At 49.2% G+C, this 16271-nt stretch overlaps 5 protein-coding genes across 5 annotated transcripts; 3 read left to right on the top strand and 2 right to left on the bottom strand.

Annotated features, from left to right (window-relative positions):
• On the bottom strand, nucleotides 1–501 carry BDV38DRAFT_258610 (DEAH-box ATP-dependent RNA helicase PRP43). Its single transcript, XM_032055748.1, has one exon. It carries the CDS (start codon nucleotides 399–401, stop codon nucleotides 90–92), a length of 312 nt encoding a protein of 103 aa, XP_031909410.1. The 5' UTR covers nucleotides 402–501; the 3' UTR covers nucleotides 1–89.
• Nucleotides 502–854: 353 nt separating this feature from the next.
• Nucleotides 855–3918, top strand: BDV38DRAFT_187319 (protein arginine N-methyltransferase). Its single transcript, XM_032052194.1, has 4 exons — nucleotides 855–1118; nucleotides 1177–1804; nucleotides 1908–3457; nucleotides 3520–3918. The coding sequence occupies exons 1-4, from the start codon at nucleotides 1002–1004 to the stop codon at nucleotides 3808–3810; spliced, it is 2586 nt and encodes an 861-aa protein (XP_031909409.1). The 5' UTR covers nucleotides 855–1001; the 3' UTR covers nucleotides 3811–3918.
• Nucleotides 3919–5642: 1724 nt separating this feature from the next.
• Nucleotides 5643–8305, top strand: BDV38DRAFT_274427 (UNC45-central domain-containing protein; the record flags this gene model as incomplete). Its single annotated transcript, XM_032057843.1, has 3 exons — nucleotides 5643–5723; nucleotides 5891–7868; nucleotides 7965–8305. The coding sequence occupies 3 exons, from the start codon at nucleotides 5643–5645 to the stop codon at nucleotides 8303–8305; spliced, it is 2400 nt and encodes a 799-aa protein (XP_031909408.1).
• Nucleotides 8306–8756: 451 nt separating this feature from the next.
• On the bottom strand, nucleotides 8757–9568 carry BDV38DRAFT_274426 (uncharacterized protein; the record flags this gene model as incomplete). The annotated part of the gene is made up of 2 exons (XM_032057842.1): nucleotides 8757–9413; nucleotides 9509–9568. The coding sequence occupies 2 exons, from the start codon at nucleotides 9566–9568 to the stop codon at nucleotides 8757–8759; spliced, it is 717 nt and encodes a 238-aa protein (XP_031909407.1).
• A 5994-nt stretch (nucleotides 9569–15562) lies between these two features.
• Nucleotides 15563–16038, top strand: BDV38DRAFT_258604 (glycerophosphocholine phosphodiesterase). The gene has a single exon (XM_032055747.1). It carries the CDS (start codon nucleotides 15571–15573, stop codon nucleotides 15994–15996), a length of 426 nt encoding a protein of 141 aa, XP_031909406.1. The 5' UTR covers nucleotides 15563–15570; the 3' UTR covers nucleotides 15997–16038.
• Nucleotides 16039–16271: the final 233 nt, after the last annotated feature.

Here is a 16271-nt window from a genome sequence, read left to right as displayed (position 1 = left end):
TAGAGTTGAAGAAACTCATCTCTTAAACATGAACATTAGAGGTCGCTCACTTGTAAATAATCGCGATTAAGAGAAGAGAACTTTTGTACTTACCTCTGCGCATGGACAGGAAGATCGCGCCGAGTTTTTAAAATCGAGAAATATTTGCTGGAGTATGGCTGGCCGTTGAAAGGGTTGATATCTCCATCTTCGATCTTCTGTGCCTGAGCGGCAGTCGACTGATGTCTCTTCACCTTGGCAAATGGCGAATCCTTATCTGCAGCCCATTCGTTGCCGTTCGAGGAAGCGTCCGCATACATATGAGCCAGGTATGGATTGTCCTTGGGATCCGTGCCAGCTTTATCCATCTTTTGACGCTTAGCACGCAAACCGTCTTCGGAGTCAGAGCGACGATCGACCATGGCGCGTGAAGGGTAAAAGAAGGACGGGGGCCAGAAGTTGTTCGTGCAGTTGAGTCTCACGTACTCGACTCCGCAAGTCAACTTTATTGATGGATTGAAAAAAAAGTATTCCTGATAAGGCAAGTCGGCCGCACATCGCCACAGCTGCTCCGTCTCCATTTTCACATTCACCGCCTTGATATTCTGCCGCCACTTTGACCCCACGAAGAGGTAAGGGACTGAATGATGGGATGGATTGAATCGCGACTCAGGCCTAAGACAGGGTAGGGTTGATTCCTTAAACTTTTGGCGAGGGGTGAATGACATTTACTAGTCCGATTATTTCTATTATATCTTCTTTTCTCCTCAGAATCGTTCCGGAATGGTATTCAGAACTTATCTTGGATCCATGCTCAATTGACCTGATATGCGGGACTAATCCTCCACACAGATACCGTGTCAAGAATAATCTCTCTCCAAAATCTATAATTGATTTCAGTCTCTCCTATCTTACGCGGAAACTGATTCGACTCTTTGAGCATACTGTGACATACTATTTTTTTGCAAATTAAAGAGGAATTTTTATTGTGACATTTGGAAAAGTTCTTTTTGTTTACTAACATGGAAGGCTTCAGCAACCCAGAGGACATGGGACCTAGTTTTTGCATTGGACAACATGAGAGCAAACGCACAGTGCCGATTACGACTCAGGTCGTGCAGGCAGCACACGAAAGCAATGTATGAATGGCAAAATTCCGATCCCCTGTTCTGCGTGCTAACGTCTACTCTCGATCAGTATGACATGCTTACCGCCCCTATAACTACATCTCATTTCCATTCCCGGGTCCTCAGTCTGCTCTCTTCGCACCTGTCCAATGTACAGGCAGCTTCTCCTGATGCTCATGGAACTATGGCCACGACGCAAAATACACGGCCCCTGGTTATCCCGCCGTTGGCACCTTCGGATACTCATTTGACTCCTAACGAAGCAATGACCCAGGTTGTGGGTGTGACAAGCTCATGGATCGATCTTTGTTCGCCAGACCCATTGATTGCAGACATATCCCGCCAGGTCCTTATGTTGGAGGTCGCTTATGCAGCCTTTTGTGGTATCGGATACCTTCTGATCCCGGGCCCTAAACTGCACCACAAGGGCCTGCACTCAGAAGGCGTAGCGTATTACGCAAGAGCGATACAGGATGCCATCAATGTTGGTCCTTATATTCAATTTAACATCTGGCTGGGAGCGGTTGATAGTCCGGATCTCGAGGTTGACGAGATGGGCGACCTAGCTCCCCTTGCCCGGGAAGAATACCTTGTAAATTCGGACGAGAGACAACTACCGAAGGAGGACCCATATGGAACTTGGGAGGCTTGGGATACCATCAGGCGAACTTGTAAATATCACTCAAGGCTTTTCGTAGGTAAGAATGCATCGCCCGTCATTCCACAGGCAACTCTTGGGTTTCTGCCTTTATCAGTTGGATTATAGACTTTACGTGTATGAAGCTAAATCAGTTTTGCTAGCGCTCTCGTTACAGAAACACCTCCCTGGAATGTCTGTCCAATCTCGGTGGCACTCAGAGCCGGTTCGCCTGCTCACATTCAATGCCAATTCCTTCATCAAAAATCAGAAGGGTTACCCCGTTTTATCCAAAGCCCATCAATCTTTGATCGCTCGTTTTATGCGTCTTCGAAGCCCGCCATGGATTCTTCTGTGCGATGTCGGTATTATCCCAGGTGTAGACGCTGACAATTCTCATGCCACCAACATAGAGGGCGCCGAATACCCGAGTCTCGCACAGGCAGCAGTTTCCAACAAGAAGCATTACGACCCCACACCCCATCTTTCATACATTAGAAATCTTCAGCAGCGGCAGCCAGCTCGAACTGCTATCGAAAGGTTCGGCGTAGGCTACCAGGACTATCTCCAAGCCCCGCTGCAGCCACTGACAGTCAACTTGGAAAGTATTACGTATGAGGTCTTTGAGAAAGACCCTATTAAGTACGAATGGTATGAGCGCGCTATTGCAAAAGCCTTGAAGGACTGGGCCGAGCAGAAGAAGCCCACCTCGAATCCAGATGGCCGAGTTGTTGTCGCTGTGGTAGGCGCCGGCAGAGGCCCGCTAGTCACCCGAGCTCTTAAAGCGAGCGCCGAAACAGGCGTTGATATTGACATGTGGGCTGTGGAAAAGAACCCTAATGCCTTCGTTCTCCTCCAACGTCATAATGCTACTATATGGGGAGGAAAAGTCACCCTTGTTCAGTCGGACATGCGAAGTTGGAAAGGACCTCGAGTTGAGAAAAAGCCCTCTAGTTCGCAACCCTCAGCACCGGTGGGCCAGTCTCTCGGCATAGAAGATTCAATGCTTTACGACGCGGAGGCAGACCCGAAAAACAAAACACAAGCTTCTGAGGCGACAGCCTCTAACCCTCTTCCCGAGCTTATGCCTACTACTATTGATATCGTGGTTTCCGAGTTACTTGGCTCATTCGGTGATAATGAGCTTTCCCCTGAATGTCTAGACGGCATCACTCATCTTATCAATCCGGTTCATGGCATATCTATTCCCGAGTCATATACAGCCCATCTCACGCCTATTTCAGCCCCGAAGCTTCATGCTGATGTTGTTCATCAAACCATTTCCAACCCTGCAGCTCCAGAAACCCCGTACGTGGTGATGTTGCACGCCGTTGACTTTCTCTCTACGAACCAGCCTACCTTGCTGGGCAACACCACTGGCGGCGGCAGCTACCACAGCAACGTACGGTCCTCCATATCGACACTCCCTGGAAGCGAAACGCCGGCTCCGTTTGTACAGACTGCGTGGTCCTTCTCCCACCCTAATAGGCATATTCCTCCACAGTCTCCTTCCATATCGACAATCTCCAATGCGCACAATGTGCGCCGGACGCGCTTGGCTTTTCCTACCCAGAACCGTGGAGTTTGCCACGGTTTAGCTGGTTACTTTGAGACCGTCTTATACCGGGATGTTGAACTTTCGACTAATCCCGTTACCATGGATAGTAAGAGCGCGAATATGATCAGCTGGTTTCCAATCTACTTCCCCCTCAAGGTAAGCAATTACATTTCCCTCTAGGGCAGTGGGACCAGAAGATGCTAATGAGTATCACCTAGACTCCCCTCAATGTTCCTGATAATGGTGAGGTGGTGGTAACGATGTACAGGCAAACGGATGATCGGAAAGTCTGGTACGAGTGGATGGTTGAAGTATTTGCTCTTGAAGGCCACATGGAATCCCCGGCCCCAGAGTACATCGCTCCTGTTATGAGCGGTGCCCGAGGCGGTTCTCCTAGTGCCGACGGTAAGCCGCAACAGCGGAAAAGCAGCGGTCGTAGTGGGATGCGCCGTGTGAAGGTGGGGATGAGTGAACTGCACTCGAGCATCAAGGAGGGATGCCTCATGTGAAACAGGCGATTATGGTTATAGTAGACTTTGACCGTGTGAATTCCATCATCTGTCATGTGCGGATGACGTCGTCTCACAAACAGGAATATGGAGAACACAATGATTTGCAGGAGATAGGGCAAATACAGTTTTTCTGAGTAGTAGCATGTTTTGGGTATCAATACCTCCTCCAACTGTGTTTCTTTATTGATCGAATATACTTTTGTATCCTAATCATGGCTTGTTCTCAACGAAACTCACTGGATAATCAAACGATCAAAGTTATAGAGGGGGAAGGGAGCTGTGTATGCCCGAGCATGCATGCATCCATCTCAGTTTCCCCAAGCTATGATCAATACTTGTGGTGGTTGATGATTCAGCCTCTTGTGCTACCGATAGGCGCCAAAGAGTTGAGTCAGGTGAACCGAGCTTGGGCCAAACGGAAGGCAAACCGTGAACAAGGCGCGCATGGATAAAAGCAAACCAGACACGGAGTACACTGGATGCAGTTAGTTACACCTGCACCTACAGGACACCTGTGCTTTGTACGTTTCGCTCCAAGAAGAAGGGGGGTGCAGATCAAGGGTGTGGTTGAGCAGCAGGAAATCAATAGTGCGACGAAACATGCAAAAGAAGGGGTCTTGGAAGTCTTGGTACGCTGACGCTGTGGGATTGTTGAGTTATTGGCAACGTGGGTGGGTGGACCGCTATGGTTGGTGACGTTGATCACCGAAGGTTGTGGTTGTTATCGGTGCATGGGATGTGGTTCAAAGGTTCTGATTAGATGTTTTGATTACCTGTAGAGTATTGCTTGGTTCTTCAAGCGACGTCTTGGTTCGCCTTCCAATCTATCCGATATCAGTTGATCTAGTAAATTTACCGAATCGGAGAGTCTTGATTGGTATTCTTTGTAGCATTTAGAAGGCGGGGGATCTCATTTGAATTCACACAGCGGACTACGCGGTAACTTATACCAACCGTCTTAAGTAGGTTAATTATATGTACCTTAAAGAGGTCCGAGGACTGTTGAGACAACCTTGTCTTGGTAGCGAAGGGGGAGTGGTGCTTCTAGAAACTCGCCTTATCATAAGCCTCGGAGTTAGCAAGGCGGCGTGCAGTGGACGCCCAAAGGGGAGCGCCGAGCCCTGTTCCAATTCAATGAGTCCCCCTCCTCGATGACCGTATCGTTACAGGATCGTCACGGTCAGATGCATCACCGATACTCGGGATCTTACAGAGTTACTTCAGCAATACACCGGTCATTACCCATACTCCGGCCAACCATTTCGCATTCCGATCACCTGTAAGGCCGCGTACCAAACGGCCGGGGGCCCGTCATCATTCCTTCAGGTGTACTCCGGAGTATGATGCATCTTGCGAGGCAAAAAAAAAAAAAAAAGGGTTCCCATACTAAAAAACTAGTCTATCAATCATTCATACACTTACTCCACACAAGGAGGAAAAAGAAATTACACTCCCACACACTTGCTCTTCTCCCTTCCACCTGTAAGATCTGATTATTTCTATTCTTATCAACGGACGTCTGCACCCGCCTCGAATTTTCTTCCTTCCCTTACTCTATCTCCATGACTGCATGCGTGATTCGTCGCTCGACCATCGCTCCGAAGGTCGTGGGTTGACTTACTACATACTTGTACCCTCTATCTACGACTTGAACCTAATTCCGTCTTGTTGTCTCCGCAATCATAAATTGCCTTGACAGCATCCGTTATCCTTCTCCTTGTTCTTCTCCTTATTGTCGATCGATTTCCTTATTCCCTCCATCTTACGCTCACCAAATACCGACTTGATTTCCTTCGCGCCTTTACCCTCCCGCCACATACAGACCTGAAATGGTTCACTCAACGGGCGAGGAACGCGCTGTACACCTCACACGAGAGGCGATTGAATTAGTAGACGCTGGTCATCGTGAAGTATGTGTGATCCTTATCTCATTTCTTAATGCCACTTTCCTCGGCTTCTTTGGTTTTCTTTGGCTTTCTGTGCTCTCCGCGTTTCTTCCATTGTCCCGCTTGGTCAACACTTCGTGTGGAGTCTTATCGATAATCCGCTAACGTATTACTTTCCAACCCGATCACAGGCTGCCTCGCGGAATCTCCGAGAAGCCCTCTCGTTAGCCCCAGACAATCCAGCTGTCAGAGAAGCTTTTATCAAAATCCAGGAAGAGGAGACAACTGGTCATCATTTGCTCGATCTTTGCCGGCGTTACACTTCTCGCAAAGACGAAAGTGCTGGAAAGGATGCCGCCCTTTATCTGCGCACGGATGGTCTTAAACCTCCGGAGGAGGTCGCCTTAGAATGTGCCAAACTTTTGCTAGCGCACAAAGCACATGCGTTATCTTCGTTGCAAGATGATATCATTTCGGGGTTGGTTCGGCAAAATGCCAGCGTTCGTCAGTTTTTCTCAGACAAGCTGCAGGTCTCCGTGACTACGTTCTTTGATGAAATGTACGATAGAGGCGACGGCGCTGCAGTATGTCTTGATACCGTCGTCTTGGATCCCTCAGTATGGCCTTCTGAAGCTGCTCGCTTGCATTGTGAGCGCGAGCTTTTCCTGTTGTTCATCGCTAAGCTCATGGAGTCAGGCCATGACTTGGACGGTCGCTCTCTCAAGGGAATCGCGCGACTCCTTGCTGTTGATGCGTCTAAGTTGCAGGACCAAGTTGATGATGAAGAATTGGATGTAATCCTGTCCTCCTTGGATCATAGGCTGCCCCTCGAATGGAGGAGTCAAGCTACTTTAGCGACCGTCAAGTATCTTGAAGCTTCCCAGGAAACCGGACAGAACCGGTTCACAAAGCTCATCTCTGCCAAACTTACCAAGGCGCGCGTTGATGACCATATCGTCGCGTTTTCGGCTACAGCCGCTGTTTTTCCTGTAATCCCGGAGATCGCGGCTACTCTGTTTTTATCGGAAGAATTCATGGCCTCCCTAACACCCGTATCTGCCAGAGATGCCAAGCGCCGGAGAGTAGAGGTTTCAGTGTTGGAACTCCTGAATGCTGCTTGTATCAACAAGGCCTGCCGCGAAGCCATCACCAAGAATTTCTCTGATTGGCTTTCTCACACATTGACGAACGGCAGCGACGAGTCGTCCGAATTGGCAGCGGTGGTATTGGCTAAGATACGCGTCTCTGACAAGGATGCATCGGGATCTAATGGCCAGGTGCAGGGTGACGATGCCAGCGTTGCTGAATTGGTTGGACGATTTAAGACTATAATGTCAAGTCGCAAGGGTGAGAATGTTCAAAACGTGATTGAGGGCTTGGCATACTCATCCGTGAAGCCGATTGTGAAGGAACAACTTGCCAAAGACTCTACTTTTCTGCGGGACCTGGTCAAGGTCTTGCATGAGAACTTGTGCGATTCGTCGGTTCTCTATGGTGGCCTAATGATAATCGTGAACATCACCCAGTTCCTTCCAAATATGAGTGAAGAACAAAAGAAGATGTCTCAACTGAAGTCGTATGCAGAGGCTTCTCCCGATGCCCGGGCGGGCCCAAATCCCCTCGAGAAGGACGAAAATGTTATCGCTCGTTGCAATGCCGTCATTGAAGCTGGCATCATGCCGCTTTTTATTGAGTGCAGCAAATCAAACCTCCCCTCTGTCCAGGGCCTTGTAAGCAAGATCATGCTTTCACTGTCCCGGAATCAGAAAACCAGAGGAACCCTAGCCCAGCAGGGCGGTGTCAAGCTATTGCTCAATATTGGCACTTCGAGACAGGGGAGCTCTGGCTCGATTGCAAACGAAGCTGTGCCTAATGCCTCCCACGCATTGGCCCGCATTCTTATCTCCGTAAATCCGTCACACGTGTTCCCTCCATCTGGATTTCCGCAGGTCACTTCGGCTATCCGACCCTTAACTGCACTTCTGGTGGTCCCTGAGACTTCGGCGGACCAGCCACGCGATCTTTTGCCCATTTTTGAAAGCCTCCTTGCGCTCACGAACCTCGCTTCTCATCCGGATGAAAGTGCGCCGGATGCCATTGTCCGACAGGCATGGTCAGTGATCGAGGATTTGCTGCTTTCCAACAGTACCTTGATTCAACGGGCCGCATGTGAGTTAGTGTGTAACCTGATGACTTGTGAGGCCGGGATAGTGAAGTTCGCGGACGGCTCTAAACGGGCAGGGCAACGCCTGCATATTTTGCTAGCTCTTACTGACACTGATGATATTGCAACCCGGAGAGCCGCTGGAGGTGGTCTAGCTATGCTCACTGAATTTGATTCCGTGGTCGCTGCCGTCTTAGACAAGCCTCGTGGTGTACCGCTCTTGCTACGTCTTTGCCAGGAAGATGATGAGGGGTTGTTGCACCGAGGGGTGGCATGCGTGCGGAACATGAGCTGCATCGCGTCAGGTGATATTGGCCGGCGCGCAAAAGAAGCCCTGAAGAAGGGCGGTGCGGTTGATATATTGACTAATGTGCTGAAGAAGTCGAGGAATACCGCGGTCCTCCAAACAGGGGTTGAAGCATTGAAGCCTCTTGTTGAGTGATATTTTTGATTCATTTTAATTTCATATGGGCTCCTAGTCTGTCCTATTTCTTGCTTGTTAGCGATTGATTGTTTTATTCAGGCGTGGGCTATGGATGACTTTCTATGGTGTTTTTGTTTTTCTGGCCTGCGTATCGGCGTTGCTTGTCTTTTGTAGCTTTTGCAGGCAGCTTCTTCCTATTTCCCATTCTGTTATCTTATGATTTCCCCGGTTTATGAGGGCTAGGAACGGCTCGGTGTCGTTTTCAGTTTGGCCATGAGGGCACATGCGCTTTACCGGGTCACTCATAGACCAGAATGACTGATGTTTGTGATGTATTCTCAGTGGGCTATCTAGAACATTACATGATACAGTTTCGATATGAGTTTTAAAACAAAGATTCTTTTCCCCTACTCACCTGCCATGTCACTATCCACTACTAACATCTCACGAACCCCAAACTGTCTCCATCCTAAACTATACCCATGCTCTTACTCTTAGCACGTCTCAATTTCTGCTTCCTCTCTTCCGAAACACCCTGCACCAACAATTGCAACCCTCTCCCCGCCATCCACTCAGCATCAGCAAGGACCGACTCAACCTCCGCCTCCCAAAACCCCGTCCTCGGATAATATACACTCTCAGGCTTCGCCCACTTCCAAACGGGCGCCAGCCCACCCCTCAACAAATCCTCTGACTCAACCCCAAACACTGTGATAACAAATATGCGAAAGTCAACCTTCCCACGATTCCTACAACTAGTCGTATCACTACCGCCGCCACCACCACCACCTCCTCCTCCTCTCAACTGAGAAATAGCATCATCAACAGCCTCCCGATTCCCCTTCCCTTCAACTAGTGACACAAAATAACGATGCAGAGCAAGAGAATCACAGACGCCCTCTATGGGCGGAGGAAAAGTCCCTACCTCTTCGAATCCGCGAATATAGTGTAATTGGGCCTCTGTGAGCTTTGTTACGATAGCGATGGCTGAGTCGTGGTTCCAGTAGTGGAGGACCGTGGGGAGGATCTGGGCGTCTTTGCGGGTGATGCTGATGAGGAGGGTGTGGGGGTGGATGTGTGTTTTAAGGTCTGGGTCTTCCGGCTGCGTAGTGGTGTGTTGTATTGTCTGTTGTTTTTTTTTCGGGGGTTTCGTTAGAGTTGGTTCTATTTGGGGTTTCGGGTATGGGATGGTATGGGATGGGTGGTCTAGGGGGGGCGTACATATACTACGGGGCTTTGTTCGGGTGGAATTGGATATGGTGGTGGTGGTGAGGTTGCCATCTTGTTTGTATATTGGGGGGTTGGGTGGTTTAGGTATGTTGGGCTTTGGTATAGCACTGGGATTTTGTGTTGCGGGGGGGGAGGGAGTGACTTGATAGGAGTTAAATCACTTATATACAGTGCTTACATCCTTGTTTACCTTGCATCTTAGTTCAGTTCTACTCTTTTCTAGGGGGGGCTTCTTGTTGCTCGTTTATATACATCATTTGAACATTTTTCTTTATATCAGAGACTCGGATACCTCAAGATATACTGGAAAATGAATCCCATTACTTCAAAATGCTACGATCGGCGAAGTCTGGAATCCAGTAAATACATCGTAAACATTAAAACAAGGATCATATGCTCCGATAACCGAACCCCTCATCCCGATCACGGCTGACGCTGCAAACCGACATCAGAGTCGGAAAGCGGGGATGACCATGGGCGGCGATGTGCTCCTGTTAGTCTTATGCATTATTGAGTTAAACGCAACCCACCCCCCACCCCGAACACCCACCACTGTACCTTGGCACTTACCGTACTTTGTGTGAGTTGGTGAAATGAGTTTCGGATTATGGTAGGTACAGTACCATGTGCCGAGATAGAGTGAAAGCAAGGAATATGAATGTCACCAGGTAGAGGTAACGGTGTCTATTATGACGCCGACGGGCGGTTATTTTGGTGGATAAAGTCCAGCATGATCACCTGAATGGAACGCTGGGGGAAACAATGATAGCGGTTAGTCTAGAACAAGGAAGCTACACAGTACGTGCGTTAGGAGAGGAACGATTGACGATGGTGGGCAAATAGTTCGACTCTTATAGAGTGGAGGCTAGCCAATCAGGGCGGTCCATTGCTTCGGTGTACTGGTCATGCCGACATATCGTACCTTAAATACCCATCGTTGGTGGGGTTAGCTTCTGGAAGTAAAGGAAAGAATGCCGGTGATAAAAACAGAAATTCAATTGGCATCGTGACGAGTGATGCATCGAACTGGTGGCTGTTTGTCCATGTGAGGTGGGACTCCTGAGGGAGTGTGGCAGGAATTGATAGAGTACGTGGTAGAAATAATGTAAGACTAGGCAATTGATTGCTCTCGAAATTCTCAAAAATAATCTCGTTCATAGCTCAATACTAATAGTACTAAATACTAGCTTCTATAAAGTCCTAGTATTATGTCTGCCCTACTTTGGGTTGTGGATCGAGATATATTTTGTGAATCCGTGCAACGTAGTAATCAAAGTGGGCGACATTTGACCACAAGACCAAAGAAGTCAACTCCATTTCTCCGCACCAGAAACAGAGCAAGGGGGGAGAAGTCATCCAGAAGAACCCTAATTTCGAATATTGTTCCATAGCTCTCTTCTTTTCCCCAGAGTCTCTTGCTCCCTTGCTGACTCCTCCATGCCTCTTGGTTTTGTTTAAGGGGTAGGGAAGGGCATGTGACATGCAGGGAAAACGCACGAGAAGGGGCAGAGGATTCGAAATGGAAATGGAACACGACGGTGTCCCCACCCTTCTTAACTCATCATTTTGTTTTGAGGGAGCTGGCGATGGGGAATGAAAGAGATTGACCAACTGAGTTCCACCGGCGGTATGCAACACGAACTCTGATTTGGCCTGTGGAAAGCTCGGATCAAAGTCTCGACCACCTTGAGCAAATGGGATGTTGTCTTGATGTCTCTCGTCTCCTCCGACGCTCCACGGCCCCTCTCCCGTCCCCGGGGTATGGATCATGGAGGGAAGTATTTATTGTTTAATACGGAATAAGCCCTGGAAGCCGTGAGACCATATATAGCGGTGGCGATCCGGAATTGAGGGACCTTAACAATTCCTTCACAAACCCACATATAAGTTAATTGGTCCTGACACATTCCCACTCGAATTACTTTATTGTGTCCTTTGCGACCGAGATTCTCACCTGAATTACGTTGCATTCACCCACGACCGTTCTACTACTGGATACGGAGGCTGAAGGCAAGCGTTGAATTAACCCTACCGTTTCTTCCCATCTGTAAGGTACAGTTTTTTTTCGCTGGTCCCGAGATTGAATCCCCCGGAACAAACAGTGTGGCGCGAGCAAATCAGAGATCGCCCGCCTTGCACGCCGAGCATTAATTCGCGGAGCTCCATTAATTTTGATCCTGAAGATTCAACGTTCCGCCTTCCCGGGCGTGTGCTCTGTTTGGCGCATCTCACTCGTTATTGCCCCTGTTGCCACTTCTGTTCTGTCGTTCCCTGGTTCCCTTACTACTTCCTCCGAAGGTATTGGCCTCTATTTCCTCCATGTGCCCTGTCGTTGAGCCTCCACTTGGTGGATGTCGGGCTTAGTACTCCGTATACCTTGACCACCCTCCATGTAAAGAAAGTCAAATTATTTTTTCTTTCTTTTCTTTCCTTTTGTTTTCTTTTTTTATTCACCGTATCCGAGCTCCCCTTACCGCATATTCTCTCCATATCGGCGTGTCTCACCGCAATTTTCCTGACTGGTTGAGCTTTTCACGTGCTGACTCCATCCACGCTATAGTATCATCTTGGACACTCCGCTCTCTCTTCCACATCTTTGCGTGTATTGCCACCTACGCGTTTCAACATCCTTTCTTAATTCATATAACCGTGAGAGTCTTTTCCATCTTGGCACAGAGACAGACATCTTGCGCAATGGCTTCTTTGTAAACTGACAAATGGCGCTGTCGCATTCGAAGTTTAAACTGTCCTTTTCCTTTGTCCCTATCGAATCCGCCTCTAGTTCTTGATCTATTACGCCACTTATCTATACTTTCTTCTTCTCAAGCCGGTGTCTGGAAGGGATTGCGTAAAAAAAGCTTTGGGGATCTCCAACATCTGAGACACTGTTATCGAGAGGATCTTACAGCCTGCTCATCTTCCTTGATACAGAATATACCCTATTGTGACTGCCAGAAGAAAAGCACACCATGAAATTCGGACGCAATCTTCCGCGGAACGTCGTTCCTGAGTGGAGCTCTTCCTATATCAAGTACAAGGCGTTGAAGAAGCTCATCAAGTCGGCGGCAGAAGATGTGAAGGCTGGCCATGAGGCAGACCTTGCCGGTGAGCGGTTTCTTTGATCTCCACGTATCTGGACCGCGGAGCGGTCTTCCTGACCTTACCCCCTAGGATTCTTTTACTCCCTCGATCGAAATCTCGAGGATGTCGACTACTTCTATAACAAGAAGTACTCGGATTTTGCTCGCCGCCTTAAGTTGCTAGAGGACCGGTATGGCCAATCTTTGGATGCTGGCCACCGTCTTGACTCTGAGGAGGTTGAGGACCTTTTGGCTGCCTTGCTTGAGCTACGCGGCCAGCTGCGGAAATTGCAATGGTATGGTGAAGTCAATCGCCGTGGGTTCATCAAGATCACCAAGAAACTTGATAAGAAAGTAGGCGTCCATGCGCAGCGGACTTATCTAGAATCGAAGGTCGATCCATCCCCATTCGCCTCGAATGCGCGAGTAACCGAGTCATTGAAGAAAATCAATGACTGGCTTTCGGTACTTGGTGAGCAGAAGGTCTCGGACGATGCCAGTTCCACTCGCTCTTCCCTCTCACTGAAGAGGGGTCCGGCTCGCCCGCACTTGAACCTGCCCTCGAGTCTGCTTGTCGCTGTCGACGAAGCATTACGCAAAGATGACACACATGTCCTCTTGGAATTGCTGGAAGACCTTAGAGCTTCTACGGACAATCTTGGAGGAAACATGTTCCCCAAAGTCCTCGAGAGCCTTTTGCAGAGGTCGATTTACTACCGCTCGAAATCTTGCATTTCCGCCCTGCTCGACAGAATTGACAGCCTTGACGATGAAGATGATATCAACAAGCGTAACTGTATACACAGATTAGTGATCTCGATCGGTCGGGCGCAGTCCACAACTGACTCGGAGGAGTCCGCTTCAATGGTCCTGGACTTCCCCCTTGAAACCTCCAATTATATTACACCCGCTGCCCTGCCAACACTGCAGCCTCCTCGGAATGTAGTGAAGGAGTCGGATCACCCTCAGCATTTGGATAGATCAGATCCGTCGGTGTCGCTTCTACAACACTTGCTAGACCAGCTCCAGCCTGAGCAACGAACTGCTTTGCTTTCTAAGGATATCTCGGGTCGTACCCCTTTGCACTACGCTGCTCAGTATGGGTTCAGAGTTGTTTGTGAAGTCATCATTGAGCACCTGCAGGCATGGAATATGTTTGACGTTTCTGGGGGTATCGATGGGCCGCACTGGCAGGATAATGACGGTTGGGCCCCTCTACATTTGAGCGTAGTTGGTGGTCACCCATTAACTACACGCACCCTTTTGGACGCTGAGAACTGGCGGGATGCCAGCCTGGATAAGTCGACCACCCGGAAACAGGTCTCGAAATCAAGCGCAGTACTTGCGATGGCCACAAAAGCAAACTTTGTTGATATCGTCAAGCTTTTGGTAGATGCAGGAGTTGATGTCAACTACCAGGACGAGCAAGGCGAAACCGCGTTGCATGTTGCAGCCCGGTTTGGACATCATATGTGTGCCAAGATCTTGTTAGACGGCAGCCATGACCAAAAGGCGGATACTGAATTGGCTGAGCACACGTATTCTTGGACGCCACTCTTCATTGCAAGTGTTGATGGATCGTTGAGCGTTGTAAACCTGCTGATTGAAGCTGGTGCCGACCTTGAAAAAGCCGACTCCTCCGGGTGGACTGCAAAGGAACATGCAGCGTTGAGAGGCCACCTTGACATCGCTCGACGTCTTGCTGAGCTTACGCCTGAGCCCGATGTCGCGGAAGCTGAGCCCGTGATCCCGATTCCTGTAGCTTCCTCGTCTCCTCCAGCCCCATCCTCTTTGATCGAGCGAAGGTCCAATACCAGCACGCCCTCCGGGAGTTCTAGTACGCGGGATGTTGAACCTGTTAAATCTTTTGGACACAGGTATCTTACCGACGAGGCCATGATCTTAGTGAGCCTGGGCACCATGGATATGCACAGGCCCGTGGAAGCAGTTAACCTGGATCGTATCCCAATGGAGAACGCTCATTCCACCCAGCTTGATACTGCATTGTCCATCGTAGTTTCTGCCAATGGGGCTCATGGCGAACCTGAGATCATCGATCTGCCTGTGCAAGACAATATCTCGACAGAGCCAATCGTTTTCCATACTGCCGATGCGACGAAAGTTAGACTTCTATTCGACCTTGTCCCGACTTATGCTGGTTCGAAAGACCAGGTGGTTGGGCGTGGTGTGGCGTTGCTCTCTAGCATTAAGCAAAGCGTGGGCTCCAATCGCATCAACCTGAAGGGTGACTCCACCGTGCCTATTGTGGCTGCAAACACCCTGGAAGTCATCGGCACAGTCACATTCAACTTCCTCATAGTCACGCCTTTCAAGCACCCGAACATGTCCATCACCGGTGACCAGACATATTGGAAGAGTCTGAGCTCGACCATGGTCATTGGGCATCGTGGCTTGGGCAAGAATATGGCTAGCCGCAATTCGTTGCAGCTAGGTGAAAATACGGTGCAATCATTCATTGCAGCCGCGAACCTTGGCGCATCTTATGTCGAATTTGATGTACAGCTGACCAAGGATCATGTTCCGGTTATTTACCATGATTTTCTCGTCAGCGAAACTGGAATCGATGCGCCTGTTCATACGCTTACGTTGGAGCAATTCCTTCAATTGGGTGACAGTGGCTCGTCTCGCCGATCTGGCTCCCCATCCCAGGCGCTTGATGCTCTTGGAAAGGATGCAAATACTTCTGCTCCTCGTCAACGCTCTATGTCTGTCGGTGGTTCTGAATATGACCCTGCGGAGTTAAACGAGAAAATCAAGCATACCCGCGATTTCAAGAAGAAAGGCTTCAAAGGCAATACCCGAGGCAATCACATTCAGGCACCCTTCGCCACATTGGAAGAACTGTTTAAGAAACTCCCCAAATCTGTTGGATTCAATATTGAGCTGAGTGAGTTACATAACCCTCCCTAGAACAGCTACGAGACGATCTGACTGAGATCGCCAGAATACCCCATGCTCTATGAGAGTGAGGAAGAGGAGATGGATACCTACGCCGTGGAGCTGAACTCCTTTGTGGATACGGTTCTTACCCAGGCGTACGAATTAGGTCAAGGCCGCAACATGATCTTCTCTAGTTTCAACCCTGACATCTGTCTGTTGCTTTCCTTCAAACAACCCTCCATCCCAGTACTCTTTTTGACGGATTCGGGAGCCTCCCCTATTGGTGATATTCGCGCTAGCAGTTTGCAGGAGGGGGTTCGGTTTGCGTCCAGGTGGAACCTACTCGGTGTTGTTTCCCAGGCTGAACCATTGGTACTCTGTCCTCGATTGGTCCGAGTCGTGAAAGAGTCTGGGCTTGTTTGCGTCTCCTATGGAACTTTGAACAATGATCCTGCGAATGTCAAGGTCAGTGTGTCCGATTATTGGCCTGTTTGTTAGGCTTGGCTAATATTTCCACAGCGCCAAGTGTCCGAAGGCATTGACGCAGTTATTGTCGACTCTGTTCTCGCCATCCGAAAAGGTCTTACGGAGCATCAGAGCAATTCGATCACTCCTCAACGCAGCCCACTCGTCCAACCTACCCCAGTTGCCCTCAAAGATACTCTTCAGATACCCATTCTCAACCAAGCTGAGCAGAAAGAGGATCGCCTTCACATAAAGCCGGACGCTGTAATTTGAGCGTCTACCATTCCATAGGCAGTTCAACATGCCAT

The sequence above is a fragment of the Aspergillus pseudotamarii genome (assembly GCF_009193445.1).
Source record: "Aspergillus pseudotamarii strain CBS 117625 unplaced genomic scaffold BDV38scaffold_68, whole genome shotgun sequence".
NCBI classification, from domain to species: domain Eukaryota; kingdom Fungi; phylum Ascomycota; class Eurotiomycetes; order Eurotiales; family Aspergillaceae; genus Aspergillus; species Aspergillus pseudotamarii.
Note: the sequence above shows the minus strand (reverse complement) of the source record. Positions and strands in the feature narration are given on the sequence as shown.

Excerpts from the sequence above, each read along its gene's own strand:
- BDV38DRAFT_258604 (XM_032055747.1), top strand. The coding sequence starts at position 15,571 with ATGCTCTATGAGAGTGAGGAAGAGGAGATGGATACCTACGCCGTGGAG.
- BDV38DRAFT_187319 (XM_032052194.1), top strand. The coding sequence starts at position 1,002 with ATGGAAGGCTTCAGCAACCCAGAGGACATGGGACCTAGTTTTTGCATT. Across the intron at positions 1,119-1,176 it reads AGGCAGCACACGAAAGCAAT|TATGACATGCTTACCGCCCC; the intron begins GTATGAATGGCA and ends ACTCTCGATCAG. Across the intron at positions 3,458-3,519 it reads CAATCTACTTCCCCCTCAAG|ACTCCCCTCAATGTTCCTGA; the intron begins GTAAGCAATTAC and ends AGTATCACCTAG.
- BDV38DRAFT_258610 (XM_032055748.1), bottom strand. The coding sequence starts at position 401 with ATGGTCGATCGTCGCTCTGACTCCGAAGACGGTTTGCGTGCTAAGCGT.